This window comes from Ruditapes philippinarum, unplaced genomic scaffold (genome assembly GCF_026571515.1).
Source record: "Ruditapes philippinarum isolate M1 unplaced genomic scaffold, ASM2657151v2 ctg114_1_1_1_1, whole genome shotgun sequence".
Taxonomy (NCBI): Eukaryota; Metazoa; Mollusca; class Bivalvia; order Venerida; family Veneridae; genus Ruditapes; species Ruditapes philippinarum.
This window is the reverse complement of record NW_026859562.1, coordinates 52,841-78,704: the sequence shown is the minus strand read 5'-3', so window position 1 is coordinate 78,704 and position 25,864 is coordinate 52,841. Positions and strand designations below refer to the sequence as shown.

Here is a 25,864-nt window from a genome sequence, read left to right as displayed (position 1 = left end):
AATTGGGAAAAAAGGACAACAAACAATAAATCACATTATAATGCTAATATGATTATGCAACTCATGAAAATGAGTGAAAAATAAATACATTGATGTCCAGTTCTTATCAATGTCCATGAGTTATGATATGACCATTTTCTTCTTATGTCACTGTTAAGATCAAGGTCATGTGCTTTGATATACAAAGTATTGTTGAATTAAATGCTTATGAATAATAACTCAGAAAAATAATAAAATTAGTTACTAGAATTGATCATCATATGCTTGTCATCAGAAAAGTTTGATACTTGGTATCAATAGTTCCCATAAAGTTTAATTGAATTCCAGCCAGTTGTTGCTGAGAAGTCGCACGGATACAATTATTGCTCCATATGCATACTGCATAACTAATCAAGGGACATTACTCTGAGTTAGTGTCTGACAGGAACAAGGCGATGATATGTGCATCTCCTCTTTGTATTGAAGGTTCCCATAAAGTTCGCTCTATATGCATACTGCATAACTAATCAAGGGCCATAAATATGAGTTAAAGTGTCTGACCAGAACAAGCCAACTATATGCGCATCTCCTATTGATATTGATGATTCCCATAAACTTTTGTTAAATTCCAGCCAGTAGTTGAAGAGAAGTAGCGCAGAAACGAATTTTGTTCTATATGCATACTGCATAACTAATCAAGAGCCATAACTCTGAGTTAAAGTGTCTGACCGGAACAAGGCGACGATATGCACATCTCATCTTGGTATTGAAGGTTCCAATAAAGTATCGTTGAATTCCAGTCGTTAGTTCTAGAGTTGTAGCACGAAAACGATTATTCCTGTGGTTGCATACTGCATAGCTAATCAATGGCCATAACTCTAAGTTTAAGTGTCTGACCGGAACAAGGCAACGATGTGCGCATCTCCTCTTAGTATTGAAGGTTCCTATAAAGTTTCATTGGATTCCAGCTAGTATTAGCAGAGAAGTAGCGCGGAAACGATTTCTATTCTATATGCATACTGCATAACTAATCAAGGGCCATAACTCTGAGTTAAAGGGTGCGACTGGAACAAGCTGACGATATGCGCATCTCCTCTTGATAATGATGATTCCCATAAAGTTTCGTTGAATTCCAGCCAGTAGTTGCAGAGAACTAGTCCGGAAACGAAATTCGGACGGACGGATGGACGGACGTTCCAACATTTTGGCTTTAGGGGCTATTTTCTTTGTTATTTTCTTTGTTTTCTTAAGGGCTACTAGCGATCACGGAATGAACCTATTGTTCTCTTTGTTCTCTTTACTGTTATATAGCCCCTAAACTCAAAATGTTTGCTCGGACGGACGGACGGGCAACGCCAAAACAATATTCCATCGGCGGGGGATAATAAAAACATTAACATATCACAGTTGGCTAACATTTAGTTATCACAGAAACTTTATTGGTATTTAATAACATTTAACTTTGATACAACATCATATCAAATTAAGTTTATAACATAATAATTATAGCCTATATGTAAGCATAAGAGTATATAGATGAAGGTGCTATGAGAAACGATGCAGTAAAGAATGGAAAGACAAAAGGAAGAATAAAGAGAAAAAACCCGTAACAATTAGCTTCACTATAAGATTCACTGAAAGTAAAATCAAAAAGTATGAACTGCAAATACTGGTACACAATGTATAATTTTTGTCTGTTACACATGCATGTATTAAAGAAATGACAGATTGTAAAATTAAATCTGCATATAAAGAATAAATGTTTTAACAAGAAGAAATATGGTTATATAAAATGCTTAGGATGTCGAATTACATTCAGCCAATACTAAAACATAATCTCTATCAGAACAATACCTTCAAAATAAACTCACTTTTTTCACAAACAAGAATTAAGAAAGCATGCTGTGTATTTTTTAACAAAATTCCTAAAGACATCCCTATGCTCATGGTCTTTGTCTCATTGTTCTTTGTGAACTAGAACTGCCACTGTCATGGCGTGAATACCCCCGCATACCACTTTGTAAGAATCAACAGTGGCCATTTAGAGCTCAAGGACAACCTCCCTGCCAAATTTAAGGTTACTAAGCCATTGCATTGCTAAGTTATGTATTCTACATGCTTCAAATGTGAAAATGTCAAAATCAATACACTGCGGACAGGCATTCTTAAGCAATTGAGGGGAAAAGCTTTTTTAAGTCAAGGTCCCTTTGACCTTGACCTGACCTTGACCTTTGACCCAGTGACCTCAAAATCAATAGAGTTCACCTTATGGTCATGATCAACCTCCATGCCAAATATGAAGACTATGGGTCAAAGGAATCTTAAGTTATTGGGCGGACAAGGTTTTTATAGTCAAGGCCCCTGTAACCTTGACCTTTGACCCAGTGACCTCAAAATCAATAGAGATCACCTTATGGTCATGATCAACCTCCATGCCAAATATGAAGACTATGGGTCAAAGGAATCTAAAGTTATTGGGCAGACAAGGTTTTTATAGTCAAGGCCCCTGTAACCTTGACCTTTGACCCAGTGACCTCAAAATCAATAGGGGTCATCTATTTGTCATGACTAACCTTCTTGCCAAATATGAAGACTGTGGGTCAAAGGAATCTTAAGTTATTTGGCGGACAAGCTTTTTATAGTCAAGGCCCCTGTGACCTTGACCTTTGACCCAGTGACCTCAAAAACCTCAAAAACTTGTCATGACTATCCTCTATGCTAAATATGAAGGCTGTGGATCAAAGGAATCTTAAGTTATTGGGCCGACAAGGAAAAACCGACGGACGACCAGACGTCCTGACGGCCGGACAGCCGGACGGACAAGCTGATTCCAGTATACCCCCCTTACAACTTAGTTGTGCGGGGGTGTAAAAATGGGTTTCATTTATTGTCATTGTTATTTGTGAAAACTATGGATTCTCATTGGTACTTTTGAAAAAAAAGGATTCTCATTGGCCTTTGTGTGGATTTTGGATTCTCATTGGCCTTTGTGTGGATTTTGGATTCTCATTTATCTTTATGAAAACTGTGGATTGTCATTGTTCTTTGTAAAAACTGTGGATTTTTATAAGTGTTTGTGAAAACTGTGGATTCTAATTGTCTTATTTGTTCAATCACACTCCTCGTCTTGTTGAACTGCCTCCCTTAAGTTAGGAGTAAAATGATGAGACTGCTCCCAAAGTCTGAGTTTAGCTACAAGGGGCTGGCCAAGGTTCACCCGTTTTTGTAAAATATGACGTGTGTTGTCCTTGAAAAATATGATGGTAACATCAACTATCAAGTTTTCCTGAAATAAATTAAAGAAAATTGTTAAAACTTTATCAAAATATTAATTTTTATGTGCTATATGAGCATGATAGCAGAGACAATAGGCATCATACACATGTACCATGTGAATTTTTCATCATATACATGCACCATTTGACTTTTTTTAGCATACACATGTACCATGTGACTTTTTCATCATATAAATGCACCATGTAACTATTCATTTAAATACCATAACAATACATTTGAAACAATGTATTGCACAAGATCTTATATCATTAAATTTACAATACCATTAACCTCCCTGACATAAAATGGACTTTCCCATTAACCAGATTTTGGGCCTGTCTACTTTCAATTTTGGAGACATCAATCAGGCGAAATGAATGCTCTGGCTAGCCTGGCTCTAAACTGGTGGTAAATGGACATGGAAAAGGAATGTAAAATTGATGTGATGATTTCAGAGACAAAGCTGTTTTAACATATTTGTAACATAATTTTGGGATCTTTCTGTTGAAACTGTGTTTGAGTTAAATCGTATACATATACATGCACAATGCGTTAACTGGAGTGCACCGCACTCCAGAGAATGCCCATTGATTGGCTCATTTTTGCTGGGGTTTACTTATTGTGACGAAAGAGAAAGGTAAGCGGCAGAAATATCATATTCAGATGCTCGTTTATTGGTTACTTTTTCCCGGGGTTTCATATTGTGACAACAGGGAATGTGTTTTTATGTTTGACTATAATACAAAAGAGAAAGAACATCAAAACACTCGGCAATCTGATTAATACTCGGGGGCTACGCCACCTCGTACAGTTCAAATAGCCTCGTGTTTCGATGCTCTTTCTATTACATGTACTGAAATTCAATGATAAAAGTGGTATGTATTACAACAATAGGGGCAGGCAGAGTACTCACGGCACACACAATCGTGTCAGGTCTTTACTGAAAACACTGTATCAATGCACTTACAGTGTATGTACCAGAGTGGACAAAGTGGTCAAATGTTTACACTGACTGAATTCAAATCGATCTAACCAACTCCAACTAAAATAACTTAAAATCAACTGTTCCTAGTAATGCTGGTAAACACCATGTATGTTTACTAATGAAGTTATGTTTGTATCTGCTTCACTAGACTCAAACAATAAAAATAATAAAAGTCGTCTTGAGTGAATCACCAAAATGCGTTTCCGGTGGCGACTTAACATACATATGACATACATAGTACAACAACTTTATGAAGATAAGATAAAGATAAGATTTTATGAATAAATAAAAAAAAACCTAATACAAACCTTCAACTTTTGTATATCTTGCAAAGATATTTTTGACACCACTCGAGTACCTTTATTAGACACTTCTACTTTTCCTGCCTGAGAAACGGGCTGAAAATATACAAAAGTTAATATTTTTAAATATTTCTCTTTTCAAATGACACACAAGGATTCTTCTTATTTTATATCAATGGTCCATCAAGTTCTTGAATTAAGAAAACATTTACCAGACAAAGTAAGATAGCCAATCAGACAAGGCTAAATGGGCCACCAGACAAGGCTAAATGGATAACAAGACTTGGCTCCATGGGTAACCAGACAAGTCTACATAGCTAACTAGAGAAGTCTACATAGGTAACGAGACAAATCTACATAGGTAACGAGACAATGCTACATGGGTTACTAGACAAGGCTACATGAGTAACTAGACAAGTCTACATAGGTAACAAGACAAGGCTACATGGTTAACGAGACAATGTTACACGGTTAACTAGACAAGGCCTCATAGGTAACTAGACAAGTCTAAATAGGTAACTTGACAAGTTTACATAGGGAACAAGACAAAGCTACATGGGTAACGAGACAAGTCTACATAGGTAACTAGACAAGTCTACATAGGTAACCAGACAAGGCTACATGGGTAACGAGACAATGTTACACGGTTAACTAGACAAGGCCTCATAGGTAACTAGACAAGTCTAAATAGGTAACTTGACAAGTTTACATAGGGAACAAGACAAAGCTACATGGGTAACGAGACAAGTCTACATAGGTAACTAGACAAGTCTACATAGGTAACCAAACAAGGCTACATGGGTAACTAAAAAGTCTTCATAGGTGACTAGACAAGACTACATAGGTAACTTGACAAGTTTACATAGGTAACAAGACAAAGCTACATGGGTAACGAGACAATGTTACATGGGTAACTAGACAAGGCCACATAGGTAACTAGACAAGTCTACATAGGTAACCAGACAAGGCTACATGGGTAACTAAAAAGTCTTCATAGGTAACTAGACAAGACTACATAGGTAACTTAACAAGTTTACATAGGTAACCAGACAAGGCTTCATAGGTAAGCAGACAAGACTTCATTGGTAACCAGACAAGGCTACAATGGTAACTTGACAAGGCTACATGGGTAAAGAGACAATGACTACATGTCCCACTAATGCAAATAGACAAGGCTACTTGTGTAACTAGTCAAGACTACACGGGTAACTAGACAAGGCAATAATGAAAGAGACAAGGTTATATAGGTAACAAGATTAAGTAACATAGGTAAAAAGTCAATGTAACATAGTTTGCATACGAAGTTACAGATTAGCTTACTGGTGAGAAGTTTGTTATGTTCCCCACGCAGTCCTGTGTTGTACCATGGTCTATCACAGTAGTAAATATACGAAGCATATTGGAAAATTCTGCCTGAAAATCTAGCTCAATCAATGCACCCACTTCTTCAAAGTGTATTATTTGCTTCTCGGGTTTTTCTACAAAATATGAAAAGAAATTGACTTTTATAGTTCTAGTCAGTACTTTGGTTTATTTTTGGTTTAGTTCAAAGTTTCATTTAATTTTTGCCATTATATTAAATTACTTCAATGTCAATTGAGAAGGCCCAATTTGAGTCTCTATTTTTTGGGGATTAGAACAAACATTAACTCTCTTTTAGTACCCTTTACATCATTCCTTGTCAATATTTTATGTATTACATGTACAGTTAACTAATACTTGCCATGGGCAGCATTCCAAATCATATCTCTCACTTGAAACGTTTCAGTTTGACCTTTCTTTGATATTTTATCTGTCAGTGACCTCTGATTTTCCAGCAGATTTGACACCAGCTGGGGTATCTGTGGGTACCGATCATTGTCTCTTTTAAATCTGGCAAATTCTGGAATAAAGTTGATACTACAGTAAAGGAAACTACAAATATGAATCCATATACCGGTTTTATAAGATATTACTGAGGAGATCATTAAATACACGTATAGTTGTGGGGCAACTGTAGTAAAGTGTTAAAGATGGTTGACTTCAAACCACCTGCCCTTAACCGCTGTAAGTTTAAATCCCGCCAATGGCTTTGAACTCTTTCATGTGAGGAAGCTATCCTGCTTGTTTACGGAGGGTCAGTGTTTTAATATTTTTAAAACTCTTATTGTCAACAAGAACGCCACTTTTCATGGAATGGCGTGTGTGACATTAAAGGTTCCATGATAACCGCTTTATGAACACATCTGCCGATGTGTCTTAATTCAAAATTTTACCATTTGCATATTTAAATGTTAAATTCTGCTAAAGCCGGTGCTAGGGGTGTGTGGACGGTTGCTTGCACATGCCAAATTTTCAATCAAAGCGTGTATGCAACAAAAATTTTGCCGTTTTGGAGATTCTTTTGGGATTCTTTATCTGTCTCAACAGTAATGAAGTGTGTCATTATCGTTATATTTGTATATAAACATAAACAATAATACCTCCTTTTACATCTGAAACTAGAGCATCAATGCCAATTTTTCTCCGCAACAACGGTAACAGATGTTTAACTAAACATCCTCCATGTCTGGTTTCAAAAGCGCCCAAACCAACACTCCTTCAAACATACAAATAACAAAATACAAAACTCTTTATACCAATGTGCCTTGATAATCAATGCCAGAATAAACAGTGGCGGATTCAGGCCCGCGCTTCAGGGCTGCAGCCCCCCCCCCCAGCTCAGCCCAAAGATACGTTTACCAGCTGGGCTGGAATATATTTTTGTCAGTTTCATACTTTATTGACTGCAGTGTACTCCCTTATCAAAACATTTATTGCTGTCATCCAATTGTTAATCTCCTGCCTGGGGGCTTGGCAGAGATCTTTATCTATCAACATGCTTGAATGACTTCAGTGCATAATTGATTGGTTTATTACTTTCCAAAGGACTAATGAAATTAATAGTCACAAATAGTGGCAAATAGATGTGTAACATAGTACACCATATTTGACTATCTTTATTTTTCCATTTTCTTTGGGAATTTTCCGTATAATTAAGAAATTGAAAATTATGATTTGTAAATTAAAAAGGTGGCGAGTTTAAAAAAAAGATGATATTAAAGGAATCACGTTTAAATAACTAGTTTTACTAAGATTTTTATTAAGATGAAAAAACTGATCATTAGCTTTAAATAAATTTTTATGGCAGTTATATATTTTTAATAAATTTAAATTCGTACTGACCTCTTTAAATAGTCATAATCTAAAATGGATTCATTGATGGAAATAATTCTTATTGAATATTAGTGTTTGAAATTATTACTTTTTGTACAATAAAAATGCAGTATTTTAATAACAATTTATTTAGGAAAATTGTCTTTTATTCAGATGAGTAAATTGATCGAGTGTTTGAAATAATTTTTATCAACGTTCGCACATATTTTGGTGTGCTGTTATTTTGTAAATGCTGGATCAATACTAAACACTAGGGAATGCTATTTGAAAGATCTGCAAACACTAGCCTATACAAAATACCTTGTGATGTTAAACCATCCAAAAGGTACCATTAACAGCACTAGAAAGTCAAGGAAATAACACCATTTTCAACCTCATATTTCAAAATTTTTTCAGTCTATGGGAGGGGACACCCACCCCAAGTACAAATGTTTTTCTTAATCTCATAATTATCTTCTAAATATTTACAAAAACATTAGTATATAAACACATGTATAGGCAAAGTACATTGCCACTCATAAGATGAGCTATAAAAACACATTAAGTACTTTTTTTGCCACATGAGTTGCATTATTTTTGTGTCAAAATCGTCCATCCATATGTCAGCCCCCCCCCCCCCCCCAAAAAAAAACCATATTCTGTATCCGCCCCTGAATAAATATTATATTGATTCACAAGATGAGTTTGTTCAAAAGACCTTTGTTTTCACATTTGAACTCCTAAAGTAAAACCCCATATGCACTTTATAATACATCTATATATATCTATTAAAATGATTGTATTTCAGAATGTATCAAAAAAATTATGGGGGATTTTTTATGAAAAGGAGTTATAAATTCCGTGCTTTACAAAGAATTTTGATTTGTCACCTCTTTCAAAAGTTATCGAAAACTTTATGCAAGCAATTAATAAAAAAATTAAAAAAATGACCAACAAACTTATCTTTACCTTTAAATTTTAAGCTGACATTCATATAAATCTGTATTTCAAAATAATACACAATTTCTAACATCACATTTTTTACAGAGAACAAATCTCAAATTATTTCATACTTACGTTGCATAGCAAAATACTGTGTTGCCTCTTTCTGTTTTAGGGACAATTTGTTCAACTGTTGGTGAACTTATTGCTGGTCTGGAAAAAAAACATATACAATCGATTACTAGTATTTATTTTTTGTCATTAGTTTTATTTCTGTTTTGGCTCGCAAATAATAATCATAAATGGCAGGCCAGTCTTGCCCTTTCTTTACCTAAGGCAAAGGCTATATTATTCTTTCCTTTTCATCAAACCCTAAAAGTTGCACTTTGTAGATCAAAAGTTGAAACAAAAAGGAAGACATGAATAAGAATACGGCTCCATTTAGAGCTCAATATTGAGATAAAATAAACAAGTTTTTAAATGATAATGCAATACCCAAGTGTTAACTTCAATATCTGTCTACTTACTTTTCCCTGCAAATATCTAATATCATGAATATAACTGGTGGCTCCTTTTTCTGTATATTCGCCAAAATCTCTTGTGCACAAACACACTCTTTGGCTGTGCTTCCTGTTGGACCATCGCTCGGTATGAGATATGACATTCCGTGTTCTTCAAATCCATGTCCACAAAAGTAGAAAACAGCATACACGTTTTTACCTAACAAGTCAATAAAATGAAGCACAGCATTCTCCATCTCAGACTTAGTGAGATTCAAAAGGGAAACAACTCTGAAATCCAATGCTCGAAATGATTCTGCTAGCATCCGTATATCTATACTCGCCCCATTTAACCTTTTGTGACACTTGTAATCCGAGTTACCAATAAGTAAAGCCACTTTATCTGAAGCTGTTGGGAAAAAAATGTAAAAGCTATTCAACATAATTGTATTTATGTAATACTGACAGTACTTGAAAATAAAAAAGCAGGTATAAAAAATTGAAAGTAGGCAAACTAATGTCAATTTTTATGTAAAAATTTATGCCAGAATGGGTTGTAAGGGTCAGAAATATGCATATAATTATGTTGTCAAAGCAATATCTTGTACAGTTTATTGAGAAATGGTGGGTGGGGGCTATGTGTTACCTTTAGGTCAAAAACCTCAGTGAAGTCCCTTTGACACTTCTATTGTTGGCAATTATTATAGTGAACATGCCACATGTACAACAAATACTGTATTTCATACGAAGAAGAATTAATGCTTTAGAAGCATTAATGCTTTAAGTTCTTTTGATAATAAATATTTACTTGTACAATCTAAAATTCACTAAGCACATCATGACTTTTGGAAATTTAAGTAGTAAAGCAATAGAAGATTGAGATTTTGATTAAACGTGAAATTTTCAAAAGCTTAAGGACAATGGTGAAGTCTTCATTTTGCTATAACTAACAGCTTGACATCACCTCTTAATGCTTCCTGAAAGATCTCCGATTACCCTTTTTGTAATAATGTTCCTCTATTGACCAACAGTTGATATTGAAAATTTTTTATGAGAAAATATAAATCTACCTTAAAGATAAAAAGTATTTGATGAATTGAACGTATCAGGTAATTTTCGATGGAAATTTACAGAAATTTCCTTGGGTTATGTAAGTTATTCATCGTTCATGCACAGTTAATTATAAAGGTACCCGGAATAACCAGTTAAGATCCTAATCACATTCTCTTCACATGTTATATGTAATATCAAACACTTAACTGCTGTCCCTATTGATGTCATTGAAAATATAAGGCAATATATAAAATGGTATGTTGAGCATAAACGCTTTTGTTTGATACATAACACACTATAATTATACTAGCCATATTTTAAAGCGGCCTTCAGCTTTTTATTTACTGTTTGAAAAAACAAAAACAATTTTGTATTGTTTCAAACTTAGCGTTTCAGTAATTCTTTCTTCGAAAAAAATGCATCATTTCATTGTGTAAAACCTTCTTCAAAACAGCGTCCCAAGACGTTCGTTTCTAAAAATAGAAGATTGGGAAACGAATCGTCATCTTTGATTAAAATACTTACTTAAATATAGAGAGCGGACCGGTATATTCTATCGACGGCAAATTTCATTTTATACCTTTTAATTCTTTTGATTTGACAATTATATGAAACAATTTATCTAAAACTGATATATATTATAACATTTAGAAAAGTTGAAGGCCGCTTTAATACTTACGATTGTATTCTATATTATCCTTCACATCTGGTATCTTAACTTTCAGCCAAGCACCTACTGTCATCATTCTCGGCATGTTTTCATTTCTTCTGTCAACAAAAATCTCACACTGATAAAATCCTTCCATTATACGATCTTGTATATTCATAAACTTCATGTCTGATGACACCTCACCTGAATAATAAAATAAGTTAAATGAGCCACGTCACGACAAACCCAACATAATGGGTTTGCGACCAGCATGGATCCAGACCAGCCTGCGCATATGCGCAGTCTGGTCAGGATCCATGCTGTTTGCTATCAGTTTCTCTACTTGTTATAGGGTTTGTAAGCGAACAACATGATCCTGATCAGACAGCGCGAATGCGCAGGCTGGTCTGGATCCATGCTGGTCGCAAACCCATTATGTTCGTTTTGTCGTGACGCGGCTCAAATGTTGATACAATAATAAAAGTAACTTGCATACAGTTCTTAATATAAGGTTCTTTCTACATACTTAGTTCAAAAGTGACCGTGCTTAGATGCTATACATTATCAAAATTATTTCAATCTTCATACGGCCAGTCAAGGTACGAATATGGTAAGTATGATAAGTAAAAGCGAAGTTTACAGCAAAATAAACCTTTTGATAAATCCAATTTACCGAAAACAGGCCAACAGTACATATGTACAGACAGATGGCACAGAACATAAAAAATGAGAAATATTAGAAAGAAGACAGTCTAAAAAGAATCATATGACTCAATTGATAAATAACTTTATTTATCTTTACCTTGAAGAGGTTTTCCATCTTTAAACCACTGATATTTCAGAGGTTCACAGCACCTAGCTTCACAACTGAACAACACAGATCCCCCAAACGTCACGCATACAGACTTTGGTTGTGACACTATCACAATTTCTGTAACAGTAAATGTACTTTAACCTTTCAAGCACGTATGTTATAAATGGACAAGATGTCAGTAAGCCTTTTCAGAGCAATAAAAGTAGTCAGAATAATGTTTCAATTAACAAAAAAAGGGTTTCATTAATACATTTACATGACAATAAATCGACCCGTGACATTACAAAGGATCGTTTTTCAATCATTATCTGCGTCAAGAGAGTTATTTGGCTTGGACAGAAACTACAAGTTATGGTCGTTTAGACGTTTTGAAAAGTTTCAAATAAAAACATTGAGTAGTTTTGAATATTGTTATTGCGTGCAAAACTTCAACCATGAATTTTCACAGTTCACAAAAGGTCATCATAATTCAGTCAAGATCATTGTCAGAGTAATAGGCCTTGAACTATGACCTCAAACTGTGACCCCAAATAAATGTAAGAAGTTTAAAATGAATAACTTCAGTAGTTTTGAAGATTGATGTTAGATGCGAAACTTTCACCGTTCACCAAGGGCAATAATTTTGTCTAAACACATGTAAGAGTAATGTGTCTCGGACAGTGACCTCTAACTATGGTCATGAAGACAATGCTTATGTTTCTTATGAATACATCGAGGAGTTTTTAAGCTTGATGTTTCAAACAAATGTTAAGGATTGTCTAAAGTCACAAAGGGAATTATTCTATTAAAGTCAATGTCAGGGTTATGAGCCTTGGATGATGACTTCCAATTATGATCATGTCATAAGTTGTAAATGAATTCCTTGAAGATTAACTTGCAAGACAAAACTATAACCATAAATTTCTAAGACAACAAGGTAAAAGATGTAAAACACATCAAGACAAACAAGAACAGGTTTGAGCAACTTTATTTATCGGCCGGCTTTTGGTCACCAGGATAACGAAATTTTGGACCTAAAATACACTAAAAGTGGTAACTAAATGTCAAGTGACTTGCTCAATATGCTATTAAATTTAGAAGTATGCCCATTTTCCCGGGGTTTTTTATTGCCAATTTGTGTTGTATAATGCTCATCCTTAACATGTTGTCTCAAAAAGAGCATTTATGGTTTCCAAGCAACAACCTAAATTCACGAAAGGTCATTTGTCTGTCAAAATCAATGCTAGAGTTATTTGTCTTGGACAGTGAACAGGTGAAAGAAGCAAAACTTTTTAGCGGTTGCAGAGATATGATAATGCAACAGAAGTTACACATAAAAGTTTAACCAAATTGTTAAGCTAATGCCGATACTGACGCACAGATTTGTAGGATAGTCCTACTATTCTTACAATTGTCCAAAAGAAAAAGTCACTGTTTTAAATACTAATGTTAATTCTTCTCAATTTTCATATGATATTACAATGCTACGAATTTTAAAAGCATTTATAAAATTAAAAATATAGCAGGATGAAATTAAGAATTGTCATACTGTTACAGGTGATTTTTATATGAGCCAGAAGAAAAGTTTCAAACTTACACAACTTTAAGCTTGGAAGTTTATGTCATTTAACATGCTAAAATTATTAATAAAATCCAAACAGTAATCAGAGTATATCAATGTATAATCTTTTTTGTCATTTATCATCTCATTTGCTATGGTTCTGGCACTGAAAATCGATATTACCATGATTCAAATTAAGGTAGAAAAATATAAATAGATTCTATCACATACCAACATTTCTTTCCGGTTTAGGGAATTTCTCTACAAGAAAAAGAAAGGAAAAAATATAATTGCCTTTAGTTGTTATTTATTTTCTTATTAAAATTTGGAAATATCAAATGATTTTCAAGAAATGCTTTTTTGCATATTTTTATGATTACGACTGTTTGCGATGCTTTAAAAAACAATTTTTGGTCCAAATCCTCTGCTTTTAAAAGCCAAATCCCCCTATCTGGGTGGCTGGAAATATGGCATGTATGGTCTTATCTGATATATATTAAAGAAATTATAGCATCGGTATTTTAAATCACCGAATATTCCCTTTCAATACCTTAACCAGCGCGAAATGTATTAACTCTCTCTAATAACCAGACTGATATTTTTGTTACTAACGTTGAGTGAAACATAAAGTAACAGACAGTCAGCACATCTTGATTTCCCAACTATTCCCACTGTTTCCTTATTAAAGACTAAGGTTTATTCAAATGGAAAATAAGAAAGTATTGTTAATAAGTTAAATATATATAAATATAACATCGATACACTACACCTATTAACATTTGCACTTACAATAATGCCAGATATAATAAACAAACAATTAATTAAACTATGTAGCATATTTATAAAACATTCCTAAACAAAACCATACCTGTAACAGATGCTGTGTTACTTTGTTCAGTTTTATAACCATTACTGACCAGACAATAATACTTGGCAAAATCTAATACTGATGCATGCTGAACCTGTAATGTAGGAGAGGAAACACATCAGTTAATAAACTATGACCTAAAATCAACAAAACAAAACTAACGTTGCTGTTTTAACAGCACCTGAGGCATGTCAAAAGCATTATTCATAGTCATAATGGTTTGCTGTACTATAAAAAGTGTGGCAAACGACCCTACCAGAACTGAGGGATTTTACAATCAATACAGTACATAACTTACATGAACTTAATTTTAAAAAAAAGAAACAAACAACAATTCGTTCAGTACCATGTAAGGTATAAAACACCACACCACTTCATGAGACCTAAGTTTTAAGAGTCCCCTCAAAAAGACTCGTTATACTTGCAGTAACTTTATCACCAGTCTTGATCCTACGAGATCTTCATGGTTGATTGGTCATGGCTACTGATTTGAATCACGCAGTTCGTACAATTATATAAAAATACATGAAATGAGAATTATCATATTTTGAAGTTATCAATACCTTTGACAGGTAAGGGCTGGTCACACAGAAGTTTCCTTCTGCATTTTGATTATTGATGGTTGATCAATATGACTGATTGTTCGCATTGCAAAGACTGTCCAAAAGCTTGTACAGACATCTTTAAATTTTTTAGAAAAACTTCTTTATACGGACTAATAAAGAAATTTAAACAATGACTCTGATAGAACTGACAAGTAAGTCAAAAACAGGTTGACATGCAACATTAACTTACTTCATTCACGATAAAACTTACAGCAGTAACAATGAGTTAAGTTAATTTAATGCATATTTAAATCTAATATTTAGATATTGTCATAAAACCAGGCATATATATATAAATCTTTGGATAAACATACATAAATTGATATTTTTAATGCAAGAATAAGGACAGTTTTGACAGGTAATAACAGGTCAAGCAGGAGTTTCCTTCTGCATTTTGATTATTGATGGTTGATCAATATGACTGATTGTTCGCATAGCAAAGGCTGTCCAAAAGCTTGTACAGACATCTCTAAAAATTTAGAAAACTTCTTTATACGGACAAATAAAATTTACAGCAGTAACAATGAGTTAAGTTAAAATAATGCATATTTAAATCTAATATTTAGAAATTGTCATAAAACCAGGCTTTCCGCCAATTATAATAGTTAATTTCTCTATAACTTTCATATAAATAAAGAACAAGGGATATATTTCTCAAAAATGATCAAATGACAAAACCCTAACAAATCCCAGGTCACTTTGAAACACTAGTTTTATGAAACATTGGATGAACTCCTTGAGAAGTAATAGAGTTTCAACACAGCCCCTGTATGTCTGGGAAACAAGAAGATATTGAAAAATTAAATTCATTATAAGTTTATTTTTTAAAACCACTTACCTAGTCCTTGACCCAAGTGACTTACTCAGCAAAAAGTAAGAGGACCATGAAAGCTATCCACTTTCCAAATATGGAAGATATCATTAAAGAAATGTAAGATAAATCCAACTTAGGGGAAAATGGACGGCACAGTTAGGTGACTTGGCAATACCATGTACTTTGTATTGTTAAATAACCGTGGAGATTATGAAGACAATAGGATAGACAGAACTTAAGATAAATTCAACTTGCCGGTTGAGGTTGACAATAACCTTTTTCTTGACTCGTAAGTTAGAAACTTATGAAACCATTGGTATTGGTAGAACTTAAGATAATCTAACTTTAGGCTTATCTCGTACAAACAGACAGGAAGATGAACAGATGGACGGACGGGCGGTTCAATTACTATATGTCCGGGGGCATAAAAACAAAATGCCCCTATTCTGTCAAAATGTTCAAATCACTAAACCGTAATGTTGTTCAATATGTGCCAAAACATGCACTAGGCTACAATAGTACTGCGAAATCCATTGAAAAATGTGGGGGTTGCTCACAGGAGATATTACATATGTAAAAAGAACCACAAAGGGGCATATTGTGTCAAATGTGATAAAATACAAAACCCCAACAATATGCTTCAGGGAACTTGGTGGCAATAGATCTGTTAAAAAATAGTTGCACACAAGAATTTGTTTACGCCTGGCTGCCCAACCACATTCACCATTCACATTTCAGAAAACTAAGAGATATAATATAACAACCATTAATCTAACATATGGATAAATTCATGAATCGATATGTTGTGGTCAAATACTACAAAACTCATTCATATAATACTTACTCTTAGCTTTGGACAGACTTGGCCCTGAATTTTTAAACCATTCCTGTACCATTGATATGTGATAGGTGGATTACCAGAGGTCTGTACAGTCAAAACAAATGGTTCATTCATTCCTACAAGAACATCTCTAGGTTGACCTAAGATTAGACTCGCACTAGGGGAAGAACCTGAAATATAAATTCTAATGATACATTATTTGTATAACAATAACAAAGTATACCTGTCAATATGAGCTATAATAGGTAAATTTATATTACAAATTATGAGTAAGATATTATGCCTAAATAAACAATAATAAAATTTTTAAAAAAGAAAAAAGAAAAACTTTTGCAAGTCTTGATTAAGATTTGAACTTATAAAAAAACAAGGTCTACAGACCTTGCAAACTCACTATTGACAAATCAAGGCCGACAATATATCAAGAGAATTCAGTTCTTTTTAAAAGTATTTTTAAAACAAAAATCTCATTAGGGTATAAAAAGTCAACATCTTTATTGATATGAAATGTGATCTTGGGAAGGGAGGTTTTCAGTAGTACGATACATCGATCAAGATCAAGAGGTCCTCGATTTGAGGGCAAACTAAAGTGTTGGTAATTTCATTCAGCAAGATTTTACTTTTACATAGTTTCATTTTAGTATATTTACGTAGGTGTTACAGGTATATGATAGAGTGGTATAATTCGTTAGAACCATAGTGATTGTGCCGTATATAATTACTTTAAGGCAATACCTTTCAGGCTTGTATATGTATATTGTGACTACAGTTTGCAAATGTATACGTGAATAAAAATAATACAAATTATCTTTCAGTCAATAAAAGAGAATAAATCCAATAAAAATATATCAGTCAAAAAATTGTAAACTTACATCTTTTATTCAGTACTTGGTTGAAATCATTAGAACTGGAACTGGAACTTGCAAGCCCTGTCAAAATAAATTCTAGAATCAGTATACTTTTAAGGGAATAAAACTTACCATATGTTCGTTCCTAATGCATCTGTGTGTTTACTGTCTAGTGCCTCTGTTTGTTTACTACTTAGTTCATCTGTATGTTTACTACCTAATTCATCTGTTTATTTACTACCTAACTCATCTGTTTGTTTACTATTTAGTTCATCTGTTTGTTTACTATTTAAATAATATGTTTGTTTACTACCTAACTCATCTGTTTGCTTTACTACTTAGTTCATCTATTTGTTTATTACCTTACTCATCTGTTTGTTTACTTCTTAGTTCATCTGTTTGTTTCTTACCTTTCTCATCTGTTTGTTTACTACCTAATTCATCTGTTTGTTTACTACTAATAGTTCATCTGTTTCTTTACTACTTAGTTCATTTGTATGTTTATTACCTTACTCAGCTGTATGTTTATTATCTAATTCATCTGTTTGTTTACTATTTAGTTCATCTGTTTGTTTACTACCTCGTTCATCTGTTGGTTTACTACTTAGTTCTTCTGTATGTTTATTACCTTACTCATCTGTATGTTTATTACCTTACTCATCTGTATGTTTATTACCTAATTCATCTGTTTGTTTACTACTTAGTTCATCTGTTTGTTTACTACCTCGATCATCTGTTGGTTTACTACTTAGTTCATCAGTTTGTTTACTATCTAACACATCTTTTTGTTAACTACCTAACTCATCTGTTTGTTAACTACCTAACTCATCTGTTTGTTTACTTCCTAATTCATCTGTTTGTTTACTACTTAGTTCATCTGTTTGTTTAATCTAACTCATCTGTTAATAGCTATGCAAGTATAAACAATGAACCAAACCATTTGAATAAAATAATATTATGCACATGAATAGTGACGACATCTAGGAAGTTTCCTGGTATTTAACTAATGGATGCTGAGAAAGTGTCTTTTAAGTGAATACACGGGTATAAAAGGGCCATAAATCTGTAATAATTAATGAACCAAATCATTAGCTGACACTCAAAATCTTCAGCTAATTATAGTAGGAAAGCTTTCAAGAATTATAAGAAGAGTGCTAGATCCATTGGTTTGATTCCCGGACCGAGCAGGTCACTTTCGCTGTGGTTGGTCATGAAACAATTTTGCTTTTGCATGTACATAAGTATATATGTTACTTGTGAAAGTGAAGGCGCTAGTTCAGTAAACTGCTTGACGTCCTGCCCAGGAATAAAGCGATGACAAAATTGTTTTCTGATTTAATTCATTGTGGCTTATTGCCATGATCAAGAGGGTAAACTACAAAAACCACCCTCAATAATTTTAAGTTGTGCTACTGAGATAAAGCCCTCACAAAAACAAGACAGAAAGAAAATAAAAACGTGCGCATTTCAAATGTTAGGTCAGGAATATATTTTTCATTTTTTACCATTTTGATTGTATATTGTATTTTGATTGTATTCAACATCATCCCTGTTGGGCGGATTCAGACCTGAGTTGTGTGGCATGGGTTTAGGTATCACAGACACTACTATATGGTCGGTTAACTTGGTTTTCCTTGGGTCTCTGTGATTTGATATCTGACATGCGTATGTTCCAGCATTGCCAGTTCTGAAATTAAAACAAAAATTACAATTCATGTAGACAATTGTAAACCTTACTGATATCAATCAAAGATGGCTAGTGCCTCTGTGAAAAAGAGAGAGACTTCACTTTGATGAGGGATGAAATGCTTAAAAATCGACCACAACAACTCAACATTGACATCTTACATAGAAATTGACAACATAAAGAAAAGAATCTGACTATGACTTCAAGAAAATTAAATTTGTACTGACTTCTCAAACAACGAATTTTACATTGACTACATAAATGTAGAATCTGACAATGTCACCTCACGAACAGTAAATTTTACAATATGAATATGACATTATAGTATTTGACATTGCCCATATTACTAACACAAATTCTGATAATCACCATAAACACACATATTCACTGATAATCTTTTAAACTGCCTTTTAAAACTTCAAAGCGTAAAAATATTACAATTTAATTTTTTCTTACGTAGCATCATTTATTCTTAGTACTTTCTCTGTTCTTCCACGCAGTTTCTTATAGTCATCTTCCACATTCTGACAAAAATACCATTGATACTTTGGGAACGGCCGACCTGTTGCATCAATTTCTATAACCAATGGATCCCCTTCAAACACCTCTAACTCTGTTGGGGGTGCTTTAATGATGTTTATATCCGCTGAACATAATGTACACAAATAGAAACACGTGTCATTGTATGAAATTGATAATTGTACATACACAATTAATCAGACAATTCTCAATTATATTCTCAATCACACTTCTGATTATCGTCATAATTTGTTATAAATCATTTCTAATTCCTGACCGACTGCTTAATATTAATAATGTGACTTTTATTTTATTTATGGAATTTTCCCTTATATATTATCTAAGGACTTGCTTAATGAAAACTGAGGTACATAATCCCATCAACAAACCTGGAGGTGACAATCCCAGAGTGCAGGTATCTATCTCTATAGTATCTAAATAGTGTGCCAATTCTTTGACTGTCATTCCCTGAGAGCTGAGTTGTGTCAGCAGTTTCCCAGCAGCACTACCAGTCTGTAACCAACTCGCAATCGTAGTATTGCTATAATAATTTTTTTGTTTTACTTTTCTTAAATTCTAGATGATGCTAACTTAAGTTAAACAAAAAGATCTACAATTAAAGATAAGTAGGTACCGAAAATATGTCAGTGCTTCTTTACTGAAACAGAAATAACTAGTTCATAAAAGCTATACTGAATCTTTCTTATAATTGCAGCTTTGGTGATTTATATGAGATACATGCACACATATTTGTACAACACATTTATCAACGATTTCAATAGATTTTTAATTAGGTTGGTGAAGAGGGGGCTGAGTTAGTTGGGTTTGAAGTCAGCCAAAAAGTTATGGTCATTTTGGACAAGCAAGCATCTAAATTGAAACCCTGACCTTCCATAAGCTGGATAATTAGGCAATCTCACATGTAAAAAGTATCAAAGTTCTTTGTTCAGCCTGTCTAACGGCTTCGTCATTCATTGACAGACCCCGAAAAATTTATCATAAAAGATATATCGATAAAAATGGTCACAAACAATTTTATCTAAAATTTCCTGATCTGTTAATCAACAGTATAACAGAATATAACTATTTAGTTTGATTCAACACTTAATGAAATTGTATACATTTTAATGTTCATACTCTATCTTGTACTTTTTTTCCACTGCAGCAGCAAGAGCTCTCCAATCTTTGTCTTCAGGATTAGTATTAAGTTTGTCTCTCAGTTCTAAATATATTTTTCCAGGCAATTCATTGATGGCGCCATGTAAATCAATGCCCTTTTTCAGGCCAAATTCTCCTTTTACAGGCATCTCAGTTCTCTATCCTGAAAATTATATCTGGTTAATTTCTATATTAATATTAACTGATAGTATTTTTTAAAATAATGATGAAATGGTTAAAGATATACAGTAAACTAACCCCACCCCCGCTTCCGTGGGATTTGGTTTGTATGTGGAACCCTTCTGATATTTAGATTTCAAATCACGTCAGTCTTGCAAATACTAGCGAAAATATTTTGTTTTCCGTAACTGAAATTATTAATACATTATATAAGAGAAAAATAAAAGCATAAGGTTTACAAAACCTAGGTTAATTTGCTTGTTTTAATAATTGTATTTAGCTCTGAATTCTAATAGCTCTCCGTATATTTGTTGACTTCTTTACATTATAAAGTACATAGCGTACGTCATATCCAAATACTTCTGTATAGATCTATCAAGACTATTGCATATAGCTTGCTTTTATCTTAATTTAACTTTTCAAATTGCATCTTCTTGACCCTTTCCGTCAAACTTTTGATACGCCAAGAAAATAAACATGTTAAAAAAGAGTAATTTGATGCTGGAAGTTGTTGGCTAAGATTATTCCAATATATCGAGTAAAAGTTAACATAAATTAGGTACATGAAACATTTCAAAAAACTTCTTTTTTTTGCCACAAAGCTACTATAGTATTTTACCAAACAAAGAGATTATCTATTTTACTAATCTGTCCAGTAATCATGTTGTTACAGGAAAACTTTGATCAATAGCTCAATAGTTCAACATGTTATTTTGTATTTGTAGTTTTATGGACAAATTAATCTTAATTCTCAAATAGACAGTAAATTCTATTGATCACCATGTCTTCATTTCTGTTTGTTGTTAAGGTGAAATCCTTGACTACAAATTCATATAAAAGGCTATGCTATACAACAACAACAACAACAACAGTTAACCATTCTGTTAACAACATTAAACATTGGAAACTTATTTTACCATTCTTTTTTTCATTTTTAAGGTAAGAATTTCATATATTTATTATTGTCATTTTTTTCTGTAACTTTGTACAATACGGTGGCATAAAAGTGACATTTGCAATTTTTTTATTTATTTTTTTTGTTTTTGTTTTGTTTTTGATACTTTTTTGTTTTTTGTTTTTCGTACATTTTTTTTAGTTTTGCATACATATTTTATTTTAGTTTTGAATACATAAAATCAGACATATTTTCAATTACAACTTAACCGGTTTCCATTTGATGTAAAATATATATTTCTTTATACACCATGAAACATTACATCCTCCCTTTTTATTCACTGGTAGAACTACTTCCAATCCGTATTCCAAAGTTATCATTTATAGGTTAACAATCTATTGCATTTTTTCATTTTTATTATTTCTTATTTTTTTTATATTTTATGCTTGGAATGTTGATACAGTGCCTTAAAAAGATAAATCCATATACATGAACTTTCTTTTAATCCTTTAGTACTGTATAAGAGTTTTGTATGGAAGTCAAAATACTGTTTCATTTACATTTTGCTAATTTTACGACACTTTTCTACTGGACGTTCAGCGTTACTTTCTTGTTAAACATCTAACGTTCTCTAAATCCATTATTAGAATATTATTTAACACATGTTTGTCATTTCAAAAGAATTAAACTTTGTTTCTGAGGCATAATGTACCTTTAAAATATTGTTCTAGCAATAAGCATTACGTATACATGTATAAAAATCAACAAAGTAGTCCTGATGTTACTGATACAGCGTGAAATTAATCAAATGATGTCAATATTAAGGTGGCACCGTGCCAATTAGACAACCGTCTCTTTACTGAAATAAATTGTGGATTTAGATTAAAACCACGTGATATGTGTTCTTTTTTTGTTTACAAAATACGTTGTGGTGATTTTTTTAAAGTAATGTGATAATTCAGATACGACACGTCACAGATATTAAATGTAATATAATATACACCCTCGAATTCAAACACACATCAACATTTTAGACTGAAACAAAATATAGTGTCCCTCCTGTATAATTAAAATATAAATTATAAAATATATTTACCTGTTCACTGTATAACTTTACTGTACGTGGTATAAGTTTCTGAAACAAATTATTTCATTTTCGTAGACAATCCCGTCACATAGTTATTTTCATAACATTTTGTTCATTTGTACTCGAATGGGGAAATCCACTGGAAATCCATCAGGAAGTTATTTCAGTCGTAAATGTTCGGCTTTTTCCGTCAAATTTCGGATATAGAGCTCATGTAAACAAGTTATAAAAAAAACCTTTGAAGTTATTAAACCGTTTCCATTTATAATATCAGGTTACAAAAGTCGATGTTATATATGATGTAAATTCGTAGATTAAACGTGAAAATACATTAACATGAATATTGTAATTCTTCTGTCCTAGGTTCCGACCTCGTCTAGTGACAGTCGGGATCAGAAGCTAGGACATACTTTAATCGCGCACTTAAATAGTTAAAAGTTACTATAAATTTGTCAGACTTTTGTTTGCAAGTTACGTCCGCTTTGTCGTTAAACGTTAAAAGTCATTTACTAAGTTCACCTTTCTTAAACAAGGGCGTAAATTTAGACCTAATAAACGCATTGCACGTAGCTTGATGTATTTTACATTTCCCAACTGACTGGCTGACTGACTGACTGAATGACTGAATGACTGACTGACTGACTGACTGACTGACTGACTGACTGACTGACTGACTGACTGACTGACTGACTGACTGACTGACCGACCGACCGACCGACCGACCGACCGACCGACCGACCGACCGACCGACCGACCGACCGACCGACCGACCGACCGACCGACCGACCGACCGACGGACGGACGGACGGACGGACGGACGGACGGACGGACGGACGGACGGACGGACGGACGGACGGACGGACGGACGGACGGACGGACGGACGACGGACGGACGGACGGACGGACGGACGGACGGACGGACGACGGACGGACGGACGGACGGACGGACGGACGGACGGACGGACGGACGGACGGAACGGACGGACGGACGGACGGACGGACGGACGACGGACGGACGGACGGACGGACGGACGGACGGACGGACGGACGGACGGACGGACTGACTGACTGACTGACTGACTGACTGACTGACTGACTGACTGACTGACTGACTGACTGACTGACTGACTGACTGACTGACTGACTGACTGACTGACTGACTGACTGACTGACTGACTGACTGACTGACTGACTGACTGACTGACTGACTGACTGACTGACTGACTGACTGACTGACTGACTGACTGACTGACTGACTGACTGACTGACTGACTGACTGACTGACTGACTGACTGACTGACTGACTGACTGACTGACTGACTGACTGACTGACTGACTGACTGACTGACTGACTGACTGACTGACTGACTGACTGACTGACTGACTGACTGACTGACTGACTGACTGACTGACTGACTGACTGACTGACTGACTGACTGACTGACTGACTGACTGACTGACTGACTGACTGACTGACTGACTGACTGACTGACTGACTGACTGACTGACTGACTGACTGACTGACTGACTGACTGACTGACTGACTGACTGACTGACTGACTGACTGATGACTGACTGACTGACACTGACTGACTGACTGACTGACTGACTGACTGACTGACTGACTGACTGACTGACTGACTGACTGACCGCCTGACTGACTGACTGACTGACTGACTGACTGACTGACTGAATGAATGACTGACTGACTGACTGACTGACTGAATGACTGACTGAATGACTGACTGACTGACTTGGGTATTATATTCTTATGTTTATTTCCACATAAACACAATCTCCATTTTAATACATATTTTAGTTTGCCCATGGCATGAAAAAAGTTTATTTAAAGCCTCGGTCTCACTTACTCCCGGCAGAGCCCAGGACCATCCCGGTAAGTTACCGGGATGATCCGGGATGAAATTATTGTTGCGGTCACACTTACCCCGGCAGCACTACGGTAGTTCCCTACTAACCACCCAGGGTGCGCTCCGGATCATCCAGGCAGAGCCCAGGTGAAGCTACGGTTCATGCCGGTGCTTCCCCGGTTGTTCCCGGATGACGCCGGAAGAGCCCCGGTTGACCCAGGCAGAGCCCCGGTCGATCCAGGCAGAGCCCCGGCAGAGCCCAGGACGATCCAGGCAGAGCCCCGGTAGAACCCCGGTGGATTGAAAACGCCCGAAAATGATAACTTTGATACATAATTTTTATTTAATATAATATCTATCGTTACAGAATAGTAATTCATGATGATTTTCTGAAAAATCCTTATGCCATACTGGATAGAAGGGAAATGGGAAGGCTTTTAATACAAACAAGTTCAATCATCACAAATTGTCCTTATTTTTTTTTAATGATCCGGGCTTTGCCGGGGCTCTACCGGGGCTCTACCGGGATCAACCGTAGCTCTACCTTTATCCTCCAGGGCTCTGCCTGTAGTTACCGGGGCTCTGCCGGCATATACCGGGGCTCTACCGTAGATCTACCGTAGCTCTACCGGCTATATAATACCCCGGATCATTCCCGGTTTGTGCCGGCAGAGCTACGGTGCTTTCCCGGTATCACCCCGGTCGTTCCCGGCATAGCTAAGGATGATGCCGGCAAAGCTATACCTTCCCGGATCATCCCGGACCACCCCGGTGATATTAAATATTTTATTCCATCCGGGGTCGAATGCCGGATGTTCCCGGATCATCCCGGATCATCCAGGACGTTGCCGGCAGAGTTACGGATGTACCCCGGTTGTTCCCGGTCGTACCCCGGTCGTTCCCGGATCACCCCGGACGTCTACCGGGGCTCTGCCGGGGCTCTGCCGGGATGTAAGTGAGACTGTAGCTTAAACTAATTTTTATGCATGTCTTATATAACGTTGTAAAAAATTCATACAGCATGTGCTAATAAAAGTTGTGACAGACTGGTTATTTTGTAAGCAAATACTTTCCTTATGCTAAGTCAAACTTAAAATGCTTCTTTTTAAAAGATTATAAAATTTAGAACAAACTGAACAGCCTTTTTATGACTCAAGAATGTTAATTCCGTATAAGAAATGATTATGTGGCATTTAAAATATAGTACATATTTAACTTTTAATATATTTACATTATAATGTGACAATATACTAAACAAGATTTCTCAAAAAAATATAGTT

The 25,864-nt window shown here is 34.8% G+C and overlaps 1 protein-coding gene across 2 annotated transcripts; it reads right to left on the bottom strand.

Annotated features, from left to right (window-relative positions):
- Positions 1–1,386: 1,386 nt before the first annotated feature.
- LOC132757000 (mucosa-associated lymphoid tissue lymphoma translocation protein 1 homolog) lies at positions 1,387–23,106 on the bottom strand. Of its 2 annotated transcripts, XR_009629395.1 has the most exons (19): positions 22,726–23,106; positions 20,534–20,717; positions 19,786–19,937; positions 19,334–19,523; positions 18,696–18,877; positions 17,215–17,271; positions 16,346–16,512; positions 14,083–14,176; positions 13,446–13,475; positions 11,663–11,791; positions 10,891–11,064; positions 9,186–9,567; positions 8,794–8,871; positions 7,005–7,120; positions 6,266–6,424; positions 5,863–6,020; positions 4,549–4,638; positions 2,638–3,265; positions 1,387–2,589 (listed from the first exon to the last, which is right to left on the bottom strand). XR_009629395.1 is itself a non-coding variant. In XM_060748167.1 (18 exons), the coding sequence occupies exons 2-18, from the start codon at positions 20,701–20,703 to the stop codon at positions 3,089–3,091; spliced, it is 2,505 nt and encodes an 834-aa protein (XP_060604150.1). In that variant the 5' UTR covers positions 20,704–20,717; positions 22,726–23,106; the 3' UTR covers positions 1,387–3,088. The 2 variants fall into 2 exon arrangements, 1 of the variants encoding a protein (XP_060604150.1); XM_060748167.1 differs by having other exon boundaries at positions 1,387–3,265.
- Positions 23,107–25,864: the final 2,758 nt, after the last annotated feature.

Bases quoted from the DNA above. Each gene is read 5' to 3' on its own strand.
- LOC132757000 (XM_060748167.1), bottom strand. From the start codon at position 20,703: ATGCCTGTAAAAGGAGAATTTGGCCTGAAAAAGGGCATTGATTTACAT. The intron at 17,272-18,695 runs GTAAAAAATGAA...TTATTTTGACAG, and splicing joins TACAATATACAATCAAAATG to GGCTTGCAAGTTCCAGTTCC. The intron at 14,177-16,345 runs GTAAGTATTATA...CCTACATTACAG, and splicing joins AAGTCTGTCCAAAGCTAAGA to GTTCAGCATGCATCAGTATT.